Source organism: Gymnoscopelus braueri (assembly GCF_963280865.1).
Source record: "Gymnoscopelus braueri genome assembly, chromosome: 2".
NCBI lineage: Eukaryota > Metazoa > Chordata > Actinopteri > Myctophiformes > Myctophidae > Gymnoscopelus > Gymnoscopelus braueri.
The window spans coordinates 44,984,056-45,007,007 of record NC_137604.1 but is presented as its reverse complement, the minus strand read 5'-3'; the positions used below and the strand labels follow the sequence as shown (position 1 = coordinate 45,007,007).

Here is a 22,952-nt window from a genome sequence, read left to right as displayed (position 1 = left end):
GGTCATTGTACATCGAAAACAACTCTTCACGGACCTAGAGCGAAGTGTCCACCGTATACACAGGAGCGGGGTACAGGTGGGGATTACACTACCATGACGTACATGCTTATAGTCAAAATGACATTGGATGAGTGCTCCAGCTAGTGCCCTCAGTGTATTCCTACTGACCAACGAGGAGATCCTGCTCAAAAATCTTGATCTTCTTTTTGTTTGTGTTTATAAAATGGTATAGTGGACACAACAAAAAGTATTGACAAGACAAAGTAATGAATACAAGAAACAACAAAAATAAATTTGTTACCATGCACCTTTATTACATTATAATACAATGGGTCATATTTTATGACTTTGTACGGTGTATTACATTATAATACAATGGGTCATATTTTATGACTTTGTAAGGTGACTTGAATTGGAGAACTTATTCAGCAGCTTCTTTTCCCTGTAACAACAGTAAAGAATATAATTGTAGATATTGAACATACATTTTCAGTTGAATCTTATTTAAAGATAGTCAGTCAACCTTGAACATGTATTACCTTGGAGTCACGACTTTTAGCTCTCATCTTGTTGACCTGGCCTTCAGCGATGTCAGCACGCTCTTCAGCCTCCTCCAGCTCATTCTGAACTTTTCTGCACTTGGACAGGTGAACGTTGGCTGCCTCCTCCTACAATATGATAGAGATGGTTCAAAGCCTCAATATTTGAAAAGAGAATCTTACAATGATATAGTCGAAACAAGACAATTTCAGGCAATTGTAATGTGTGGTTGTGGCTAATACAGTGGCCCATGCAGCATGTTTATGAGTGAGCCTATGGTATATTGGCCCTTATTGCTTATTGCTTATTGCTTATGACAGTGTGCAAGTAAAATCAGATAGGAGTTATTGTACTAAAGTCAGAATAAGAATGTGTTGTTGACTCAGACTCAGCCTGGCGTTTGCCTAGGTAATCAGGGACACTCTGCATAGCTGTGAAGTACAATTTACATTGCCTTTTGTTTAACCTGGAGAAACCAGGTCTGGGTTCTTGGCATTCAGCTGCTAATCAGATGGAGGCACTGATCAAAGAGCTTGGTCAACAGGTGGAGGCTATCACTGACCCCCACCCCACATGAACCGTCTGTATTCAAATGTGAAGCTATTGTGTTATAAAAGGGGAATTAAATCTAACTCAGAATGGTCACACTACACCGGCCGAAGGGCTGCGTGGAGGAAAGGGCTCCTGGTTCACTTGCTATGCTGTTGTACTTGATGCTGAATAAATGAATGATAGAACCTGGAAACCTGACGTCTCTTCTCTTCCTCTACTTTATTACAACTACCAGCCTGGTAACCGCAGTTTAATGCCTCAATTACACGACAAGCCCAGACAGGTTCTCATTGGAACGGCACAATCATGGCTGTTTTCTTGTTCTTGTTTGGCACCCGAGCCATAAATTGCAGCTTATAGGAAACAAATGTCTCTAGTCCATTTTGTAAATGTACTTTTACCATTATGCCTGAAACACACTGCCTGCATGCGTCTGCAGTATGTGGCATTGTGGAGCAGCATGCCTTTCCTTTCAACATCCATGTTACAGTAACAGGTCAGAGCTTCCACAACGCCCATGTGTGCAGTGCCGTGCAGTTCCGCTGTGTGCATGCCATACTGCAGAAACATGGCAAGCTAGAGATTCCATGTGCCGCTTGTGGAAAGTAGCAAGATGGACTCTGAAAAATGCTCTGCTGTTGGTCGTATTGACATTACATAACTGATTCCGATTATTCCTTTTTAGTTATTCCATAAGTAGGCTGCCCTAGCGCATCAAAATCTCCGGAGAGAGAAGCCGCCGGATCCCATTAGTTCACCGATCTGTGCTCCCGCCGACGCGCCCCTCCTCCCCCCCAATGTGCAGCATTGAGAGCCCTGATGCCACAACATTTGGAGCGACGCCCACTGCACTCTGGTTGGTTGGGGAAATCAACCACTTCCTATTCCAGGAACGTCAACAGGCGGGTCCAGGCTCTTATTTTTGAGCAAAACGCGAAGGAAAATAAAAGCCTGGAGATCGAGGCTATTCCATTAGCTAAACTATGACAACAACACTATGCACATGGCGACCACAACTAAAGATGTATATTTGTCTTACCGCTTCCTCAGCCTGCCTCTTGTAGCCCTTCACCTTCATCTGCAGTTTGTCTACCAGATCCTGAAGCCTGCCAAGATTCTTCTTGTCCTCTTCAGTCTGAAGTGAGAGTGAATATATAACATTAGTTACGTTCATGCAATATATCAATTTAGCCAGTGGCATGATGGTTATTTAAGTGAACATGATATACAGTACCTGGTATGTCAGCTCCTTCACTCTCCTCTCGTACTTGCGGACACCTTTAATAGCGTCTGCACCTCCTCTCTGTGCAGATTCAACCTCTCCCTCCAGTTCCCGCACCTTCACAATTGAATTATGCACTGTGAAATAATGTCTTCTTATTTCATTGACTATAAGCCGTGTTGAAGTGAACTACGTATCTTACCCTAGACTCCAGTTTCTGGAGCTGCTTCTTGCCTCCCTTCATAGCCAGGTTCTCAGCCTCGTCCAGGCGGTGCTGCAGGTCCTTGACTGTGACCTCCAGGTTCTTCTTCATCCTCTCCAAGTGAGAACTAGTGTCCTGCTCCTTTTTAAGCTCCTCGGCCATCATAGCAGCCTGGAAAGTAATTTTTGTATAATATAAGATGAAATATACTTCATTCACCCGCAAGGAAAAAATTATGCTGCATCACACAACATACTTACCAAGAAAATCACAATATACAAACATGGTATATAGATTAAAATCTCTCATTAACATTATAATAAACAGGTAATAAACAGATACTAGTGTCATAAGACCAGAAGGAAACAAACTAAAGTAAATATCTTTATGGAGGATGGAATGAATAGATTCTTGTACCAGTTCAGTCTGCACTGTAGCATTCTGAACCATCTACCTGAAGCCAGCACCTCGGAATGCTGGGTTCAGAATGTACTTTGTCTCCCTGAGCACATATTTCTGATATAAAGACTGAAAATAGTGATGTTCCTTTTTTCCCTTCATCATGGCTGTTTGAATAAGATAAGTTTAGTATTTAATTCTAAAATACATCCTTTGTTGTAGCCTATTGCAAAGGTGTTCAACATCTGCATGCCATGAGCGAAATGTATTGTATTGTATGTTTACATTAAGCATGCCATAAGGTTGTCTAATTGTCCTGGTATATTGGATAAGGGGCGGTCATCCTAACTTACATCAGTGATGGCTTTCTTGGCCTTCTCCTCAGCATTCCTTGCTTCTGAAACACTGTCATCCACTTCGCCTTGGACCTGGATCAGGTCAGCTTCAAGTTTCTTCTTGGTGCCCAGAAGGCTTGTGTTCTAAAATAAAGATTCAGTTTAGCAATGCAAGTATGCATGACTTGTATGTTAAATATATTGAGAGTTTTTCCATTGACTTACCTGGGAGTGCAACAGGCCAGCGCGTTCACTAGCATCCACTAGTTCTTGTTCAGCCACTTTGCGGCCTCTCTCTGTCTGTTCCAGAGCCACTCTCAGCTCATCAATCTCAGAAACCATGAGGCCATTCCTACGCTCCACCATGGCAGCCTGCTCCTTCACATCTTCTTGGCCTCTGACAGCATCGTCAAGGTGCAGTTGGGCATCCTAAAATAAATCACATTTGAGGTGATCACGTTAAGAGAAACATCAGAATGTGACTTGTGCAGTGCAGTTCCATTATTTGAATATGTGTCTAACTACTATGTTTTGCACCTTAAGCATTCCCTGGACGTTCCTCAGCTGCTTCTGGGCCTCAGCAGCCTGGCGGTTGGAGTGACTCAGCTGAACCTCCATCTCGTTCAGGTCTCCCTCCATCTTCTTCTTGATTCTCAGGGCATCGTTTCTGCTCCTGACCTCAGAGTCCAGAGTGCTCTGCATGGAGTCAATCACCCTCTGGCTGTTCCTCTTGATCCCCTCCATCTCTTCATCCTTCTCTGCCAGCTTTCTGTCGACCTCACCCTTGATCTGGTTGAGTTCCAGCTGGACACGAAGAATCTTGGACTCCTCGTGCTCCAGAGTACCCTAAAATGATAATACAGGATCAAAAGGTTGTAGGACCTTTTAATGTACCATCGATCATACTGCTACACTGTTTGAATATAAAACGTGTTGAAAGAAATCTAAAATATAGACATGTAGAACCTAAAAGATTTACCTCAGCTTCCTCCAGGGCTGTCTGGATCTCTGACTTCTCTGTCTCCGTCTGTTTCTTGGATTTCTCCAGCTCATGGATGCTCTTTCCAGTCTCACCAATCTGTTCAGTCAGGTCTGAGATCTCCTCTGCAGTTGATTGAAAATAATGAATGAGGAACTTTCCAATCAGCAACTATTTTGTATTTGTATTTGCATTTGAAAGTTTTCTTTTTTTTACTGTTATTAAAAGATAAAACTCACGTTGCAGGTTCTTGTTTTCACGCTTCATGGTCTCCAGGTGGTCCAGAGACTCCTCATAGGAATTCTTCATTTTAAACATCTCAGTGCTGAGAGAACGAGCCTCTTTCTGAGCTCCCTCCAGCTCGGCCTGGCCCTCTTCATATTTCTGCTTCCAATCTGCCAAGACCTGCACAGCATTTGTAACAAAATGTGTCATGTACCCCAGGAGGCAAGAATGATTTTGTTGTAAAATAATGTATGTCAAAGCACCTTATCAAAGTTCCTCTGTTTCTTGTCAAGGTTGGCAGCCAAACCATTGGCCCTCTCCACATCAATCATGAGGTCTTCCACTTCACCCTGGAGTCTCTGTTTGGTTTTCTCCAGAGAGGCGCACTTGGAATTCACAGCCTCGATTTGCTCCTCAGCTTCCTGAAGACGCTGGGCGAGCTTCTTCCTGTTGATCAGTTTTGAATGGATTCAAATTATTGTGAGCAATATTTCGTATAGTGAGTGGTACCTGATGTTGTAAAAACACTGATCACTTACTTAGCTTCCTCCAGCTCCTCAGTGCGTTGGACAGCATCAGTCTCATACTTGCTCCTCCACTGACACACCTCAGCGTTGGCCTTGGACATTCCACGCTGCAGCTCGGCCTTGGCCTCCTGCTCCTCCTCAAATTGCTCCCTCAGAAGGTCACAGTCATGGCGAGCTGATTGCACAGCATGGGCAAGGGCATTCTTTGCCTGTCAAAAGAAAAATGCCAAAATAATGTCAGCTGGATACAATTACAAAAAGACATAAGCCTATTTAAAAAAAGAAAGCTGTTCCTTACCTTAACCTCCTCTTCAACGTGTCTCTTCAACTCCTCAATCTGTTGGGTGAAGGCCTGCTTGCCTCTGGTGAGCTGAGAGACGAGACCTTCTTTCTCCTCAAGTTGACGAGCAAACTCACCTAGTTAGAAATTTGAATATTAGTTTCAAACATTTAAATAATCTTTGTTGAATACATATTCCTTAAATTCCTGGGATGACTGCTGATCAAAGCATTATCTCTTATTATGGAATTTGCTCAAGTACCATTGACAAACCATTTAGGCTAGTAGTAGCCTGGTAACCCCCCCCCCCCCCTTTCGGGAAATCTCCTTTGCATTTCATTTCAGGAAGGAGTCTGGCCTGAGCGCCTGTCTGGGCGTTTCTTGCTCGTCCATAAAATGGACTCGTCTATCAGCGTTCTCTCTCATTGTTCTGTGATTGACAGCGGAGGTTGGCCAATCAGGTGGAACCCGGGTGAACCCGAATGGAACCGAGTGCAACCGACAAAAATTGAACGGGCGGCCATTGAAATTCTGTCCGCTGTTTTGATTTCGGTTTTAAAACTTTGAAACGTCGTTTTTGAGGCACGGAATTTACTTTTAAGATATCATTCGGATAGAATTTAGTTGTTTAACTTCATATATGTGGTCAATTAATTATGACAGAGCCTATTTAAAAATACAAATTCAGAGAACCGGCAGGGGCGGGCAGTGACACGTATGTATCCGAATAAAGCAACCTATTTTCGGCATGGCCTTTTCAAAAGTCCCCCTGTCTGGTGGTCGGGGAAACGAACTGCTGATTGGCTGAAGGGGAACAAACTGCTGATTGGCTGAAGTGGTTGTCAGTCAACTGTATAACTCCCGCCCAAATCCAGCCCACAGACAAAAAGCCAAACAGGCCCCCATGCCAGACTCACTCCTGATATCAAATGGAAATGAGATATCCGGAGGGAGGGGTTTACCAGGCTAATAATAATAATAATAAAACTTAATAAAAACTTTACAATGAACATTTACCATTTTCCGTCAACAGTCTTGCTCTCTGAGCTCCAATATCATTTAACTGGCGAACATTCTCATCACTCTTGGCCTTGATTTCACTGAGTTGGTCCTCAAGGGTTCGGCACATCTTCTCAAGATTTCCCTGTTGATTAACATTGGACATATTCAATCACTGAAGTAACCTACAATGTATTACCTCGTTTTAGTCATTCTTATATTTGTCAAGAATTACGCACAAGCATTCTATTTTACCTTTGCCTTAGCAACAGCTTCCATGTTGCTGGACAGGTCATCGATCTCCATCTTGTATTCACTCTTCTCCTTCTCCAGTTTCTGCTTGACACGCTGGAGGTTGTCGATCTGCTCGCCCAGCTCTGCAACGCTGTCCGCCTGTTTCTTACGGAGACCAGAAGCAGTGGCTTCATGCTGCAGGGTGGACTCTTCGAGGTCACGACGCAGCTTCTGGAACTCAGCCTCACGCTTCTTATTCATCTCGATCTGACTAGCGGTGGCTCCACCGGCCTCCTCCAGCCTCTCGCTGATCTCTTCAAGTTCCCTGGAGAGGTCAGCTCTCTGCTTCTCAACCTTGGCACGAGCGGCACGCTCTGCCTCGATCTCCTCCTCCAGTTCTTCAATACGAGCCTTTCAAATTAATGAACATATTAAAATCCAAATTTTCACATACTTATTATCAATGATTTTAAAGAAGATGAATAAAATAAATACCTGGAGTTCTTTGATCTTCTTCTGCAGCTGGGCCCCCAAAGATTGCTCATCCTCAATTTTACTCAGAAGCTGGCTTACTTCAAAGTCCTTCCTGTGGAATACAGTACATCATATTTTAGTGGTAGTTTTTATCCATGGCATTTCATATTCTTATTTGTATTCATATTATTTATTATTCATATCAATTATTCATATTGTGGTCCACATTACTTCTTTATCTTCTCATCAGACTGCTGCTTGTCATTCTCCAGATCCATGATGGATTCCTGGGCCAGTTTCAGATCACCCTCAAGCTTTCTCTTGGCTCTCTCAAGGTCCATGCGGAGCTTCTTCTCTTGCTCCAGAGAACCCTCCAACTGCACAACAATATATTTGTCTTATAATTCAGTACCACAATAAACATACCGTATACGTTGAAAACAGCCAATTGACTTTATGAACTCACATCGTCAACTTGCTGCTCCAGCTTGGTCTTGGCCTTGGTCAGAGTGTTGACTTTGTCTTCCTCTGCCTGCAGGTCATCAAGAGTCTGCTGATGTGCCTCTTGGAGGGCCTTCTTTTCCTTGGTCAGCTTAGCAAGACCTTCATCCTGAGAGGCCATCTCCTCAGTCAGGTTCTTCACCTGAATAACATGAATGAATGGATCATTATTGTTCTATAACTTGATAAGACGGCTTGAGTGTAATCATGAATGGATCATTATTGTTCTATAACTTGATAAGACGGCTAGAGTGTATAATGTTGAACCTTGTTTTCAGTGGCGTGTTTCTCCTTCTCCACTTTGGCCAAGGTGAGCTCCAGGTCATCAATGTCCTTCTTGAGCTCAGAGCATTCATCTTCCAGCTTCCTCTTCTTGGCAGTCAGTTCAGCATTGATCTCCTCCTCGTCCTCCAGTCTCTCAGTCGTTTCTTTGACCTTTGCCTCCAACTGGATCTTACTTTTAATAAGACCCTCACATCTCTCCTCAGCATCATTCAATGCTTCATCTCCCTGGTTGTCAATGAAAAAGATAAGTGAGGGAACTTGTTGCAGCATTTGTTCTGGGTGAGACATATGAGATTTGTTTTGCAGCTGCTTCCTGGGGGGGGGGGGGGGGTACATTAACACAGGGGACATTAACTGACTGAACAAGCTGGTGAAAAAGGCAGGCTCTATCATTGTCAGAGCCTGGACGGTACGGAGGCGGTAGCGGAGGTGAGGACAAGGAAGAAGCTGGAGGGCAGGCTATCAACCTCCTCCAAAACAATATACTATAGTATTACGTGGGTGAGGAGCAGTGGCATATACAGATTCAACCTCCCCCACAAATTGGGTCAGGCCTTTGTGCTGGTAGCCATGTAGCTATACAATGATGCCAACAGCCGTTCGACCACCAGACATTCTCTGCCATGGTCTACATCTGCATTCTACATTCGAAAAAATATTTAAGATAGGATGATAAACAATATGAAATATTATCAACATTTCCTGTACAAGTGTAGCTACTTACTGATGACGCTGCCTGTGCAAGGTTATTCTTCTCCTGCACCACAGCCACCAGTTTCTCTTCCAGTGTCTTCTTCGTGGCCAGGGCAGCAGCCAGGTCAGTCTTCATCTTCTCATAGTTCTCCTTCATGTTCTGCAGCTCCTTCTCAGTCTCGGCGCTCTGCAGTAGAGGCTTGATCTTGAAGTACAGCCCCATCCATGGCCAGTTTTTCACATTGCAGAATGAGCGCACGTTGAACTGGATGGTGTAAATGGCCTCTCTGTGGAAAGTGATTTCAATGGATCATGATTTAGCTGAAGATCGAGGGTTTCCATGTAATACGACTGCAGCCTGTTATTAAAGCTGTTATTATTGTGTCATAGTTGTTTCTGTTGTTGTCGTTATTATTGCTGATGGTATTATTGTTGTTAACCCCCGGGAAGGTAAATGCAGATGGCCACCCGTCCTAGAGCCTGTATTTGCGGGGCAGTGTTTTTCCTTACCACCGTCATCAAAAGCTTCCTCTGCAATTTTTGCTATTTTTATTATAATGATTTGACATTTTACTTTTGTTTTATTGAACAGCAATGACAACGTTTACTTACAAATTGTACTTAATATTGAATTGATGTTTTCATATTACCTCCTAACCATCATCTTGACAAACTCCTTCCTCATGACGTAAGCTCGTCCGAGAGCCTGAGTCATGGTGACCAGAGCAAACAGCTTTTCATCTCGCATCTCCTCAAGGACACCCAGCAGACCAGCTTTGAAGAACACCTGAATACAATGTTACAAACACTGAGCATTGAGCAACTAAACAACCGTAAAATCTACTTTTAATCCTCTCTGGATAATGTTAAACCAGATTGGGAGTGTGTTTACCTTGGTGTGTCCAAACTTGTACTCATCATGAGGTACGGCAATGGACCCAAGAAGCTTCTCAGAGGCTTTCTTGTTGTCCATGAACGCGCCATCGGGACATGCGCTGGCATTCAGTACTTTGTACCTGTTTTTTTAAAGTTCATGGTCATTTTGCGCTGACATTCAGTACTTTGTACCTGTTTTGTAAAAGTGGGTCATTTTGCTTTAATAGGTGTGGAACTAAAAGTTGCTGGAAAAAGGAATGAATACCTCTGCTTGAAGTCAGCATAGGGGATTCTGCTTGGGAAGCCCTTTGTACAAATCCTGATGCCCTCCAGCACACCGTTACACCTCAGCTGGTGGATGACCAGGAAGTTCTCCATCAGGCCTGTAAAGATGTTGCTTCATTATTATTAGGACAAAATAGTTACACACTGGCCAAAGTTGCATTCAATGGCTACCTCACAATCATTTGTTTAAATGTTTATTTTCAGTGTTTACCTGGAGTCTTGGACTCGTTGGGAATCAGGCAACGCACAAAGTGAGGATGAGTGCTCCTCAGATTGGTCATCAGCATCCCCAAGTTCGCCTATTGAGACAATTATTATTAGTAAAAAGTAAGACAATATTGTACTTTTCCCCCCACTAGAATTATTGGAACTCTTTAGATTCTAGTTACTTTACAGATTTAGATTTTTCTAAAACATACATTAACCACTTAAGCCCTGTTTTAAACTTCAGCCATTCAAAGATAGCTGCTCTACAAGCTCACATCATGTGATACAGAAATTGTTTAATTCCAACATGAAAAGACATGCCTATTTTTTACAGGAATATAATGTTGATAATAATGAATAAATGTTCTTACCCTGAAAGCACTAGACACAGTCTGCATGGAACCACCCTTCTTCTTCTTGCCGCCCGCCTTTGTGTTATCTGTTTATATTGGTTAGAATCATGAGTGGACAGTTTCTCCCGCATCCCTCCTTTTCTTCATTTGTTAAAGTCAACAGACATAATGTTTTTTGATATACAGAATGAAAATTCCTCCCTTCTTGTCAAATTCTGAGTGTTTATAGTATTAGGCTCAGGTGGGGGATAGAACACATTATATTATGTTATTATATTAATAAACATACCTTCAGGCTTAGGAGGAGGATAGAACACATTATATTATATTATTCTATTAATAAACATACCTTCAGACTCAGGAGGAAGATAGAACACATTATATCATATTATTATATTAATAAACATACCTTCAGGCTCAGGAGGAGGATAGAACACAGCCAGCAGTTTAACTGTAGACTTCTGGAACAGCTGAATGACAGAGTCGTTCAGGGGGTCCTTGTTCTTCTCAAGCCAGCCTGTGATGCTGTAGTCCACAGTTCCAGCGTAGTGGACCAGGGAGAAGTGGGCCTCACCCTTGCCTTTGGCCGGCTTGGGCTTCTCAAAGGCCTTGTTCTTCCCAAGATGCTGGTCAAGCAACTTTTCGGCGAAGGTTTTGTCTGAAGACTTTGGGAACATGCACTGCTCTTCAAGGATGGAGAAGATGCCCAAGGGCTTTGTAAAGGAGACAAAAGAGACAAATCACCACAAACGAAGTGCCAATGACAAAAACTATATTAACATCATGTCCATTAAAGCACAACATAATTGTATACCTTCTCAATGAGCTTAATGCAGACAGCCAAGTCCATGATAATACATAATAATATAATAATAATTGTATAACTTCTCAATCAGCTCAATGCAGACAGCCAAGTCCATGATAATATATAATAGTATAATACTAATTGTATACCTTCTCAATCAGCTCAATGCAGACAGCCAAGTCCATGATAATATATGATAGTATAATAATGATTGTATACCTTCTCAATCAGCTCAATGCAGACAGTCAAGTCCATGATAATATATAATAGTATAATAATAATTATTGTTTAAAGCCCAGCCAATAGGAACACAGAGGGGGTAGGGCTTAAGCAATTACAGCCTGTCCATATTGGCCGCCTAAGAGCACCTACCAAGTTTGGGGCGTTAAGAATGCTGGGAACTGGAGTTATGGCTGTTTAAAACCCAGCCAATAGGAACACAGAGGGGGTAGGGCTTAAGCAATTACAGCCTGTCCAAATTGGCCGCCTAAGAGCACCTACCAAGTTTGGGGTGTTAAGCATGCTGGGAACTGGAGTTATTGGTGTTAAAGCCCAGCCAATAGGAACACTGAGGGGGCAGGGATTAAGTAATTACCGTCTAAGAGCACCTACCAAGTTTGGGGCGTTTAGCAAGCTGGGAAGTGGAGTTATGGCTGTTTAAAGTACAGCCAATAGGAACACAGGCTAAGGGTGCGCCTGTGTGGTCCCTGTTGTGTCTATTCTGATGGCAGACCCTTGACCAGTGTTGGTGCCAAGTTTGGTGCGGATCGGGGCAATGGTGCGCCTCGCTGTTCCGCATGTTACATTTGTGACGTCCGTCCACCCGCCCGTCCTCTAGACAACATAAATTATCCCGCTAATTAAATGGCTACTTAAAGTGAAACGAGATTTCTCACGTCTAGCGAGAATTTCGGTGGGGCGCATTCAAGACAGTCACGTTGGATAGTATTCTGTCACTATGAACGTCTGATCTCACCAAATAAAAACAAAAAAAAAAGCTATTCAAATATGCGATTTAGCGCAAGGCCCATCCTAGGATATCATAACATCATAGAAAAGGTGAGAAAACCGTGGGGAAATTCCTTTAATAAATAAATTAATAAATGTACCCAACAGTTACAAGAAAACAAAGTATGTCCTTGCTTACGGTAATGAAAGTGTTCCATAAGTGTTACGCCGTGCGGACACGGTCACCTCGGAAAACAAGGAAGTGTTGATCAAATAGAATCAATTTTCGGTTACTGCATTTCTATTTCTCGCGTCTTCGCTTCTTCACTTGAGATCAATGTTTAGCTGTAAATGACATTGTGTGTTTGTTTACATAAAATCAACAAGCGCAGGTGCACAAAATCAACTAGCGCAGGTGCACAAAATCAACTAGCGCAGGTGCTCTGAGCCTTTGATTAGACAGCGGTCTGTTATTGAGCTCATCGGTCATTATCCAGAAATAACACACAGCTGAATTCAGTGATTGACCAATCAGAATTAAGCATCCAACCAAGCCGTGTAATAAAATATAATAATACCTTCTCAATTAGCTCAATGCAGACAGCCAAGTCCATGCCGAAGTCAATGAGATCCCAGGGAATTCCTTCCTTCTTGTACTCTTCTTGCTCCAGAACAAACATGGTGTGGTTGAAAAACTGTTGCAGTTTCTCATTGGTGAAGTTGATGCACAGCTGCTCCAGGGTGTTGAACTGTGAGTGGAAATATCATTAGCCCAATTTCTTGTAATTGTGACAAAAAAAATAAGTCTCCCACTTAAAACAAGTCCATGCTTACATCAAAGATTTCAAAACCAGCGATGTCCAGCACACCAATGTAGTAGTTTCTCTGCTGCTTGGTGTCCAGCATCTCATTGATCCTAATGACCATCCAGAAGAACTCCTTCTCATAGAGGGACTTGGCCAAGGCACCAACTGAGTTCATTACCTATGGAAATAGGAACGTTATTAGTAGGGGTGTGAATTACACAATTTACAATTTAGGCATTTAGCAGACGCTCTTAATCCAGAGTGATTTACAGTAAGCAAGGAAAACACGAGGTAATGCATCAAATGCATTGCATTAGTAATCTAGGATCATAGGTTAACCAAGAACCTATCATCAGTCTAAACATTATAATCTAAAACAATCTATAATCTGCACATTGAAACTATACACTTGGATGCCAGGTCTACAGATTAACCTGGCATCTGTCTACATAACATGCCATCGAAATTACATTTAGCCTTTGCATAAGCCTGCAAGGTCATCAAGGTTAGGGTAAGTTCTACGGCAAGTGCTACGGGCTATGGAGTCTGAAGAGGTGAGTCTTCAGATTACGGCGGAAGATTGGGAGTGAGTCTGCAATGGGGAGTTTGTTCCACAGTTTGGGAGCCAGAAGGGAGAAGAGTCTGTCCCGGGTGGTTTTACAGAAGATGATTTAAGACAGTCTGGACACAACTCAAAAAGATATTAGAGTTCTAATGGTATGCTGTGTTGAGAATATAAAGTGTGTATGAAATCAGAACATGGAAATAATGTAATTTACTCACCTGTGGCACAGTCTGTCCCTTCGTGACATACTCGTTTCCAACTTTCACTCTGGGGTAGCAATACGCCTTAAGCATCTCTGCTGAGTTTATACCCAACAGGTAGCAAATCTTGTCAGCCTCTGAAATGTTCATACAATTTGCAATTTACAATTTAGGCATTTAGCAGACACTCTTAATCCAGAGTGTGATATACAGTAAGCAAGCTAAACACGAATTAATACATCAAATGCATAGAGATAGTAATCTAGGATCATAGGTAAACCAAATAATCATCAGTCTAAACAGTATAATATATATATATATATATATATATATATATATATATATATATATATATATATATATATATATATATATATATAAAGTTTTTTATACCACGATTTTTGTAACCCATTATTTTACTCAGTGCCAATTGCCTAAGCTTTAATCCTGGGTGCTACTCTCCCTCTGCTAGCTTGGGGAGAGCCCCGAACTGAGCTCATGCTTCCTTCAATGCATGAGGAGTGACTAGGCCGCTTCTTATCACCTGACATGTGGGTGGAGTTTCCCCGGAAGGGTGTAGCGTGTGGAAGGAACACATTTATTTACCATAGGGGACACAGGGAGAACATGCAAACTCCACACAGAAAGGCCCTTTCGCCAACCCCAGCTAGAGTATGGGCACTGATGACGCGGAGGAGAGAACATGCCCCCATCGCCCAAAGTGGGAATCGAACCCAGGACCTTCTCGCTGTGAGGCGAAATCGCAACCGACTGCGCTACCGACTGCGCCACCGTGCCACCGTAAACGGTAAAATATTAAAAAAACTAGAAAAAGTGCTCCTCGGAGCACAGGTCTCCGCCAGGTCAGGTAGGTTATTGTGGCCTCCTGGTGGCGCTATAATAGGCCAATGTGAAAAGGGTGCCATTTATTCTTAGGTCGTTCACGGCAATCGGACACTGCATTCATGATTTGAGGTATTTTGTTCCAAAAATGTGTTTTGCTAAATTAGACCTAATGGTGGCGCTATAACAGGCCAATGTGAAAAAGGGTGGAATTTCTTCCTTGGCCCAGTGGGAATGTGTGGGAATGTGTGCATGCTGCGTTCATGATTTGAGGCATTTTGTTCAAAACGGACCAATCCTGCAAATTTTGGAAGCGAACCTTAGCCAATGAGGATGGAATATGGGAAATCGGACAGATCCGTGTTGATCACATGACTATAGAGATACTGTGTACCGATTTGCATGACGTTTGGATAAAATCTGTAGGAGTAATGTAAAAAAATGGGTTTTGCACAAATCGGCCTCCAGGTGGCGCTATAACAGGCCCATGTGAAAAATTGGCAGAGGTTCTGAATTGGCATCCAGGGAGTGTGTGTGCACAGTTTCGCAGCGACCGGGCCAACGGTGCCAGAGATTAGCTGGTAACACACGGACAGGACACACACACACACGGACGGACGGACAGAGGGTAAAACATACTCTCTCGCCATGCCTTTTGGCCTGGCGGAGACAATAATAATAATAAAGATTAGCTCACCCTCGTTGCCGTCAGGTTCTGCCTGTTCTTCACGCTGCTTCTGTTTGAACTTCATGACACCATGATGCATCACTGCACCGGTGAACTTGTAGATCATCTGTTTTTCCTCACCGTTGAAGCCCAGGATGTCAATAGCCTCCTGATGTCAATAAGCAGAGATGTATTCAAAAGATTGGAGATTAAGCATTAGATTAACAAACATAATTTAGAACTGTGTACAACTCAACAGTTAACAAACCAACATACAGTATAAGTGTATATACATGGTATCTGCACATATCTAAAGTGACAATTTAAGGACTTTTAAGACCTATACAATAAGTAAGTTGAAATAAAACAAATAAGACCATTACTGCATCAAAAGTAATCAACAAACTATACTATTCAAATTGTCAAACATTGGCCAAATTGTCTAATATTACCTAAGAAAGAGGTAAAAACAATTAAAACATGTAGATCGGCTATTTTCACAATATTTATCTGTGGAACCGAGTCAAACTAAATGTAATGCCTCAACTGCTACAATTCCAAGTGCTTGTCAGGATGGGGGGGTCCCCAGTTCAAATAGGATTAGTTTGGGGGGTCACGGCCTGAAAACTTTGAGAACCACTGCTTTATAAAATACATGTTGCAGTGCAACTGATTGCAGTTCACACTATAGTGAGTATTAGAAAGAAACAAAAATGTTCACTGACATCAGTAGCGTCCAGCTCCACTTTGTCATCAATGCTGGCCACAGTGATCTGACCCATGCTGATCAACGGGAAGTCGTAGGGGTTGGTGCTGATCAGACACATTTCTTAAAAGGGATTAAAAAATGGTGAACATGTGTTTTTATTCATTAATTTATGTTCTCACTGCATCATCAGTAATTCCATTTACCAATAATCTCAGGTTTGTGGTTGGTCATCATCTGGAAAAAGATGTGGTAACCTCTCTCTGCAGGAAGCTGATAGGTCACTCTAGACTTCTCCAGCAGATCTATATGGGTTGTACATAACTCATAGTAATAATAATAATAATAATAATAATAATAATAATAATAATAATGATAATGATAATAATGATAATAATTATTATTATAATTACCCTTATAATTATTATTATAATTATAATTATAACAATTTCAATTATAATAATAACAATAATAATCTATATGGGTTGTACATAACTCAAAATGTAATCCTCAAATGAACACATATATAATTTATCATCTGTGAACTTCATACTTACATGTCTCAATATCAGCACTGGCCAGTTTACCCGTTGTGCCGAAATGGATTCTGATGAATTTACCCTGTTTGATATAGCACAATTAGTTGCATCTACACTGTGGAATTATTGCATGTTTTCTCATAAAGTGTCATTATTTATACTTACAAAGCGAGAGGAGTTGTCATTCCTCACAGTCTTGGCATTACCATAGGACTCCAGCAAGGGATTGGCTGCAATAATCTGATCCTCCAGTGACCCCTAGAATGTTTTAGAAAATTTGGTCAGAATTCTTTTAAATTGAATTGCTATATTGCATACAAATGCTTTATGTTCAAAAACATGTATTTGTTGAAGTTAAAAACCTGTACATATACCTTGATTTTACCGCTATCGGCCGCTGATTTCTCTCCAGAACCAGAACTAGCTGTTGCAAAGTACTGGATGACACGCTTGGTGTTCACAGTCTTTCCAGCACCGGATTCTCCACTGGTTATAAATACACATATTCAGAGAAATGCAGTTAGGGAATTGATGTACAATGTTCTTTTTTTAAAGCCTAGTAGATGGGAAACTTACGTGATCAGGACAGACTGGTTCTCTTTATCTGTAAAATGTAAAGCAAACTTTTAGTCATGGATACACCACAAAACCATTATAGTTATATTATTGTTTTTACATTGTCCTGAGTAGTACGTACCCATCAGCATGAACTGATAGGCGTTGTCAGAGACAGAGAAGATGTGGGGTGGAGCCTCAATACGCTTCTTGCCTCTGTAGGCATTTACAACCTCCTGGTCGTACACTGGGAGCCACTTGTAGGGGTTCACAGTTGCACAAAACAAGCCAGAGTAGGTCTGAAGGGGAGAAGAGAGAGAACAATAACATCATACAACATAGCACTGAGCATGCCACATATCTAGCACAACGGATCACTAGAGCTGGGATTACAGTCATGAGTTTCAAGTGGCATCAACTAATGAGCAAGTTAACTTCAGAAGAGTTTGTTTGCATTCGTTTTTCTATGGTTTTCACTTGATGATATAACTTGTACACTGTATTTTTCTTTCTTCGCTATCGACTCAGTATGTAGAAAACCTTACATAGATCATCCATGCTGCATAACGCTCTTTGAGGTTATACAGGACAGTGGCTTCACTGAGGTGGGTCATCATGGCCATGTCCTCAATTTTGTCATACTTGGGAGGGTTCATAGGGTAGACATCAGCCTCCTTTACAGTTCTTTCCTAAAAAAAAAGAAAGCACAACCTCAGAATGTAATGTGATTTTTACTGAGCCACTATTTGATTTTAGATACCCCTCTACATACATCCTTTGTGTCGAGCGTTTCCACGGTGACTTTGTCACCGTCCTTCTTTAAAATTTTACACTTGAGGTATAGCTCCTTAACATCGGCCACATATGCTGCAGATTTGCCATCAAAGGGTGCAGCTTGAGCCTCCATTCTCTCCCTCTCTGGCTTACGGAGATAAATGGCGGCCTTGCCATACTGCTCCATCTCTGCGTCCGTACTCATGGTGGCGGCTTTCTGTAGACAGACAAATAGATGGTGTTGATGCCTTTGCTGACTTGAGATCTGAGCAGATAATTGTAGGACTATTCTTATGGTTATAGCTTATTGTAGGTTTTTTTAGAAAGATTATGAACACTCACTTTTCCCCACTACCAGTAGCAGTAGAATCTTGAGTGCAACCCCTAAGAGTGAAAAAACACATCATTTTGAGGACATTAACATTAGTTGATGATTTAATACAATTTGTAATCATGATTTTTTTTATTTGTACTGAAGCAATGCTAGATTTCTTTCTTCTTTAATCCCATTGTATGAATTAAGGGTACATTCAGAGGTGGGCAGTCTAGCCAAACTCTACTCGAGTAAAAAATATTGTTACTTTAAACTAATAATAACTCTAGTTGTAAAAGCACTCTTCCAAATAATTACTTGGTTAAGATTAAGAAAGTATCTGGTAAAAACACACACAATGTAAATTATTATTTAAATAATCATAACATAATTAAAATGTCTAAATAAAAATTAATGAACAAAAGTTAATTCCAATCTGACCTAAACCATATCACTATAAATACAATAATACACAATCAATCATTTAAATTGTTCAATAAAACACAAATTATTCTGTCCACTCATTATTCAGTGCCTATAACGTCGTATCATGTCTGTCGCTATGTGGCACTATGTACGGAGTCACTAACATGATATATTTATACGACTATGACTATGAAGGACAGATGAAGTCTCACTCACCACTAAATGGAACTCTGAACTCCTCTGCAATGGGTACGCGTCAACCATCTCAGCATGCCTTATATTAGGTGCTCATTGCATGCTGGGCAGAAAGTAAAAGTAGGAGTTGCCTTTCAAGGGCCTTTAATTCCTGTTGACATTGCGATAGTATCCATTTAGCCATAATAAAAAAAACATTTAAAATCTATTAATAATCTTGTAAAACTATACGTCCAACACTCACATGATATTTGGTAGTGCTGCTTGGCTATGTGGTTTATGTCCATGCCAGTGGCTATGGTATAAAAATAGTATAATTGGCAGGGTGGTGGGGTGCTGGGTGTCTTTATTAGCATATAAGCATATAGCTAGCAGGTCTTATACATTATTTGGAACATGTTCATATTCAGTAAGGAAAGTAAATACTCAAATACTCTTGTCATTGTATACTTCCACTTCACTCCATTTGAGGAGGGCACTTCACAAAATTTGGCAGCTTTATATACGTTTTGGGGGTTTTGATGTTTATGTAGTCAGGGTCACAGTTCAGAGTCCTATGAGTCGTTAACAGCTCCAACAAATAGTCTGGCACTGGCTTAACGGGACAGGCTTCACTGTAGGTGTATAGTCAGTGTCACATCAGTGATGAGCTGTGGATTTTTGAACTAGGGGGGCTATATTTTCTGACGTCACGTGCACGCGCACGTGCACGCACGTGCACATAGCCAATCAGCTCAGTGCTAGTTGAAATACTGTATTCAACATTCAACGTGATTTTAATGTAATTATATCTCATTATTTAGTTGCATTGTTAATTTGTTGTTTTTATTTTTGTTTCAATTAATTAATTATTTTATTTTCCTTTAGTTTTATATAAAAGCCCTTTACATAGACTCACCCACACATAAGTACTTAAAATAATCAGACAACATGTCTTTGTCTTGTCTCAGAGAACTGGGTCCTCTTCTAAGCGATCCCCTTCACACTCTGCAGTGCAGAGACTGTTGTCTCTCATTGTGAGAGGAATGTAACACATTCAATTCAAGTCCATGGCTTTTTTCGAGTAGCCTAATGTTATGCAAAGCAGCCAGGTAGACGCTATTGAGAACGGCTCGCCGCTGACGGCGCGAACCTTGAGAGGCTATTGTTTAAACTTTAAGGTGTTAAGACCGCAGCTGACGGTGCGTGCTCGCGCGTGCATGTGGAGCCAGCGCCAGAACTAAGGGGTCGCCGACCCCCCATAGCACCCCCTACAGCTCATCCCTACTGTCACTTAATCCTTGACAGGACCATAAAAAAGTGTCCACTTAAAGTTATTTCCATTCCTTGTAGCCTACTCATCACATTTCATTTCAGCATTACATTTCACCATAAATGCATTCATTAGCAGACTCTGTAATGTATAATTGCACACACAGCCTCTCTCACACAGCTGATACGGTCCAAGGTTGTTGTCACAGCTTGCCTATCAAATCAAGCAGCCAAGCATGCCCTACCATCAAGGGGTAGTTAACCCAAAAAACTCTGATCCAATATTCCAATGTTTAGTTAAAGGTAGGGTAAGTGATTTTCTTTGGTTGAAAGAAGTGTGAAATAGCTCTATATTCTGATAGTACTCATTGCTATAGAGTGTTTGTTCAGTAAAATGAGTCTCCTTGTCTCTCCAGCTCTTTATAAAACAGAAAATGCATTTTCGTTTCAGTTTCAGTTTCATTTCCAATTTTATCCAATCAGGATAGAGAACTCAATCAGGATATAGATTAAACTAGAAAAAGTGCTCCTCGGAGCACAGGTCTCCGCCAGGTCAGGTAGGTTATTGTGGGCCAGCAATGTTCAAAATTTGCCAGTCAGGATGGAATATAAAAAATCGTACTGAACCATCTTGATCACTTGACTATAGAGATAATGTGTACTGATTTGCATGATGTTTGGACAACATTTGTAGGAGTTATATAAAAAAGAAAAATCGGCCTCCTGGTGGCGCTATAATAGGGCAATGTTAAAAGGGTGGCGTTTGTTCTTCAACGTAGTGCAAATGTACGTGCAAAGTTCCACCGCAATCGGACGCTGCGTTCATGATTTGCGGCATTTTGTTCAAAACGGGCCACTCCTGCAAACTTTAGATCTCAATGTTAGCCAATCAGGATGGAATATGAAAAATCAAACCGATCCATCTTGATCACATGACTATAGAGATCATGTGTACCGATTTGCGTGACATTTGGATAAAATCGGAAGGCTTAATCTCAAAATATGTATTTTACATAAGTCGGCCTCCTGGTGGCGCTATAAAAGGCTAATGTGAAAAATGCAGGGCAGATGTTTCTCCTTGGCCTCTAGGGAGTATGCGTGCAAAGTTTCACGCAGATCGGTGCAGTTACAGTTAAAAACGCAATTTGGCCTTTTATAGCGCCACCATGAGGCTGATTTGAACATTTTCAAGTGGCATTTCCTCCTCAGCCTAGTGGGAATGTGCGTGTGAAATTTCACGGAAATCGCAAGCTGCGTTCATGATTTGAGGCATTTAGTTCAAAATGGACCAATCCTGCAAACTTTGGAAGCCAACCTTAGCCATACAGGATGGAATATGGAAAATCAGACAGATCCGTGTTGATCACATGACTATAGAGATACTGTGTAATGATTTGCGTGATGTTTGGATAAAATCTGTAGGAGTAATATAAAAAATGAATTTTGCTCAAATCGGCCTCCTGGTGGCGCTATAACAGGCCAATCTGAAAAATGTGGCCCAGAGGTTCTGAATTGGCATCCAGGGAGTATGTGTGCACAGTTTCACAGCGGCCGGGCGAACAGTGCCGGAGATTAGCCGCTCGCAGACAGATGGACACACAGACACACGGACACACGGACGGACGGACAGGGGGTAAAACATACTCTCTCGCCATGCCTTTCGGCCTGGCGGAGACAATAACAAAAGTCTAATGTGCTTTCAATAAAGGTGCAGAAGCATTTGAGGGACATTATAGGCATGCATGATTCTTACATACCGTACATGCAAATACACATATACAGTGCATATACATGTGCAAGCAATAACACAACCAGTGTTGCCATGCATGCACTGTGACACAAATATAATACAAATATATATAAACAAATATAACACCATGCAGACTGACAGGCTGGTGGACAGCCTTTTTCCTTCATTATAATGCTCGTAAGAGTACCCCCCCCCCCCATGCCACCTGCATAGTACTGCAATGTTGACCACAATGAGTATTTCCTGAACCTTCTGCTGTGTGTGTGCGTGTGCGTGTGCGTGTGCGTGTGCGTGGGCGTGGGCGTGTGTGTGTGTGTGTGTGTGTGTGGTGTGACCTAATAACTAGTCTGCTAAGCGCACACCTTTCTGATCTTATAAAACAAACCTGTAACAGGATGCAGCATTCACTCAAAAAAGAAAAAGAAAAGAAAAGAAAGAAAGAAAGAAACTCTCATAAAACTCTTAGAACTATGACTAAAACACTTGATGCATTTTTAAGTTAATTTTATGGAGAGCTATGGGATGCAACAGAGAGAAATTGATCCCTCTGACCATCTGCTTCCAGTCATACTGAACATATTGATCATGAAAGATGGATATTGATTACTTTCATCTTTCACTTTCACCTGCGTAATATTGCAAAAGTTAGGCACATTCTGTCTCAAAGAATACTTTTATAATTTGGCTATTAAAAAAATTGCAGATATACAAGATCACAGCTTGTAGATCTGCTATTTTTATAAATATTGAACATTAGTGAACATTTTAACGCAAATCTTTGCTTCTGGGGGTCACTGGCACAACATATTTTCAGATGGGGGTCCGCGGCCAAATACTTCAATCAATTTGGGGGTCCTTGACATGAAAAAGCATGCAGCCACTCTCAGAGCCAGATATACTTCCCCTGCCTGAGTGCTGACGCTTTCATGTGAGGCCTGTGAGTCCACAAGGTACAAGATTGTAGGATTTTACTTTAAACCAGAGGAAGAGGCCATGTTTACATTGATCTCTCAGGACAGATTCTGCTAACAGCACCACTGCCTTAAACATGTGTTCACTAGTAAGAGACCACACCTTCTGCTCAGGTTAAACAGCATTTATTGAACACAGTACAATGAAATATATGTGTATTGCTGGGGAGCCCGAGGCGGGGCGAGACTCAGGGTGGGGGTATAGTCTCGGGAGCCAGGCGACCGCCGCGTTGCTCTGCTCAGGAGCGGTCTGTCTGCTCAGGAGCGGTCTGTCGCCTTCGCTCCGACACTGCCCCGCCCTGGGGCTCCTGGAGGATGGAAGAAAAAAGTTAGATGAGCAAAATTGGTGAGAAAGGAGGTGGTTGGGGAGGAGGAGGGAATTTGGATTTGCGAGCAGCCAAATCAAACAGGTAGTTGAAGCAGTCGCAGGTGTATTTATACTGTGGTGATTGCAGTGTGGATTGGCTGAG

At 41.7% G+C, this 22,952-nt stretch overlaps 1 protein-coding gene across 1 annotated transcript; it reads right to left on the bottom strand.

Annotated features, from left to right (window-relative positions):
• Positions 1-307: 307 nt before the first annotated feature.
• Positions 308-18,585, bottom strand: LOC308097315 (myosin heavy chain, fast skeletal muscle-like). Its single transcript, XM_080445046.1, has 41 exons — positions 18,532-18,585; positions 17,919-17,960; positions 17,575-17,793; positions 17,348-17,491; positions 16,945-17,101; positions 16,824-16,851; positions 16,622-16,733; positions 16,413-16,505; positions 16,266-16,329; positions 15,915-16,013; positions 15,728-15,831; positions 15,033-15,171; positions 13,511-13,629; positions 12,756-12,905; positions 12,500-12,670; positions 10,578-10,881; positions 10,187-10,254; positions 9,820-9,907; positions 9,589-9,706; positions 9,340-9,463; positions 9,098-9,234; positions 8,479-8,734; positions 7,737-7,979; positions 7,435-7,611; positions 7,200-7,345; positions 6,990-7,080; positions 6,516-6,905; positions 6,279-6,405; positions 5,280-5,398; positions 4,994-5,190; positions 4,718-4,901; positions 4,469-4,634; positions 4,230-4,354; positions 3,788-4,096; positions 3,476-3,679; positions 3,269-3,394; positions 2,517-2,687; positions 2,327-2,431; positions 2,132-2,227; positions 540-668; positions 308-442 (listed from the first exon to the last, which is right to left on the bottom strand). Exons 3-41 carry the CDS (start codon positions 17,779-17,781, stop codon positions 422-424), a joined length of 5,808 nt encoding a protein of 1,935 aa, XP_080301172.1. The 5' UTR covers positions 17,782-17,793; positions 17,919-17,960; positions 18,532-18,585; the 3' UTR covers positions 308-421.
• Positions 18,586-22,952: the final 4,367 nt, after the last annotated feature.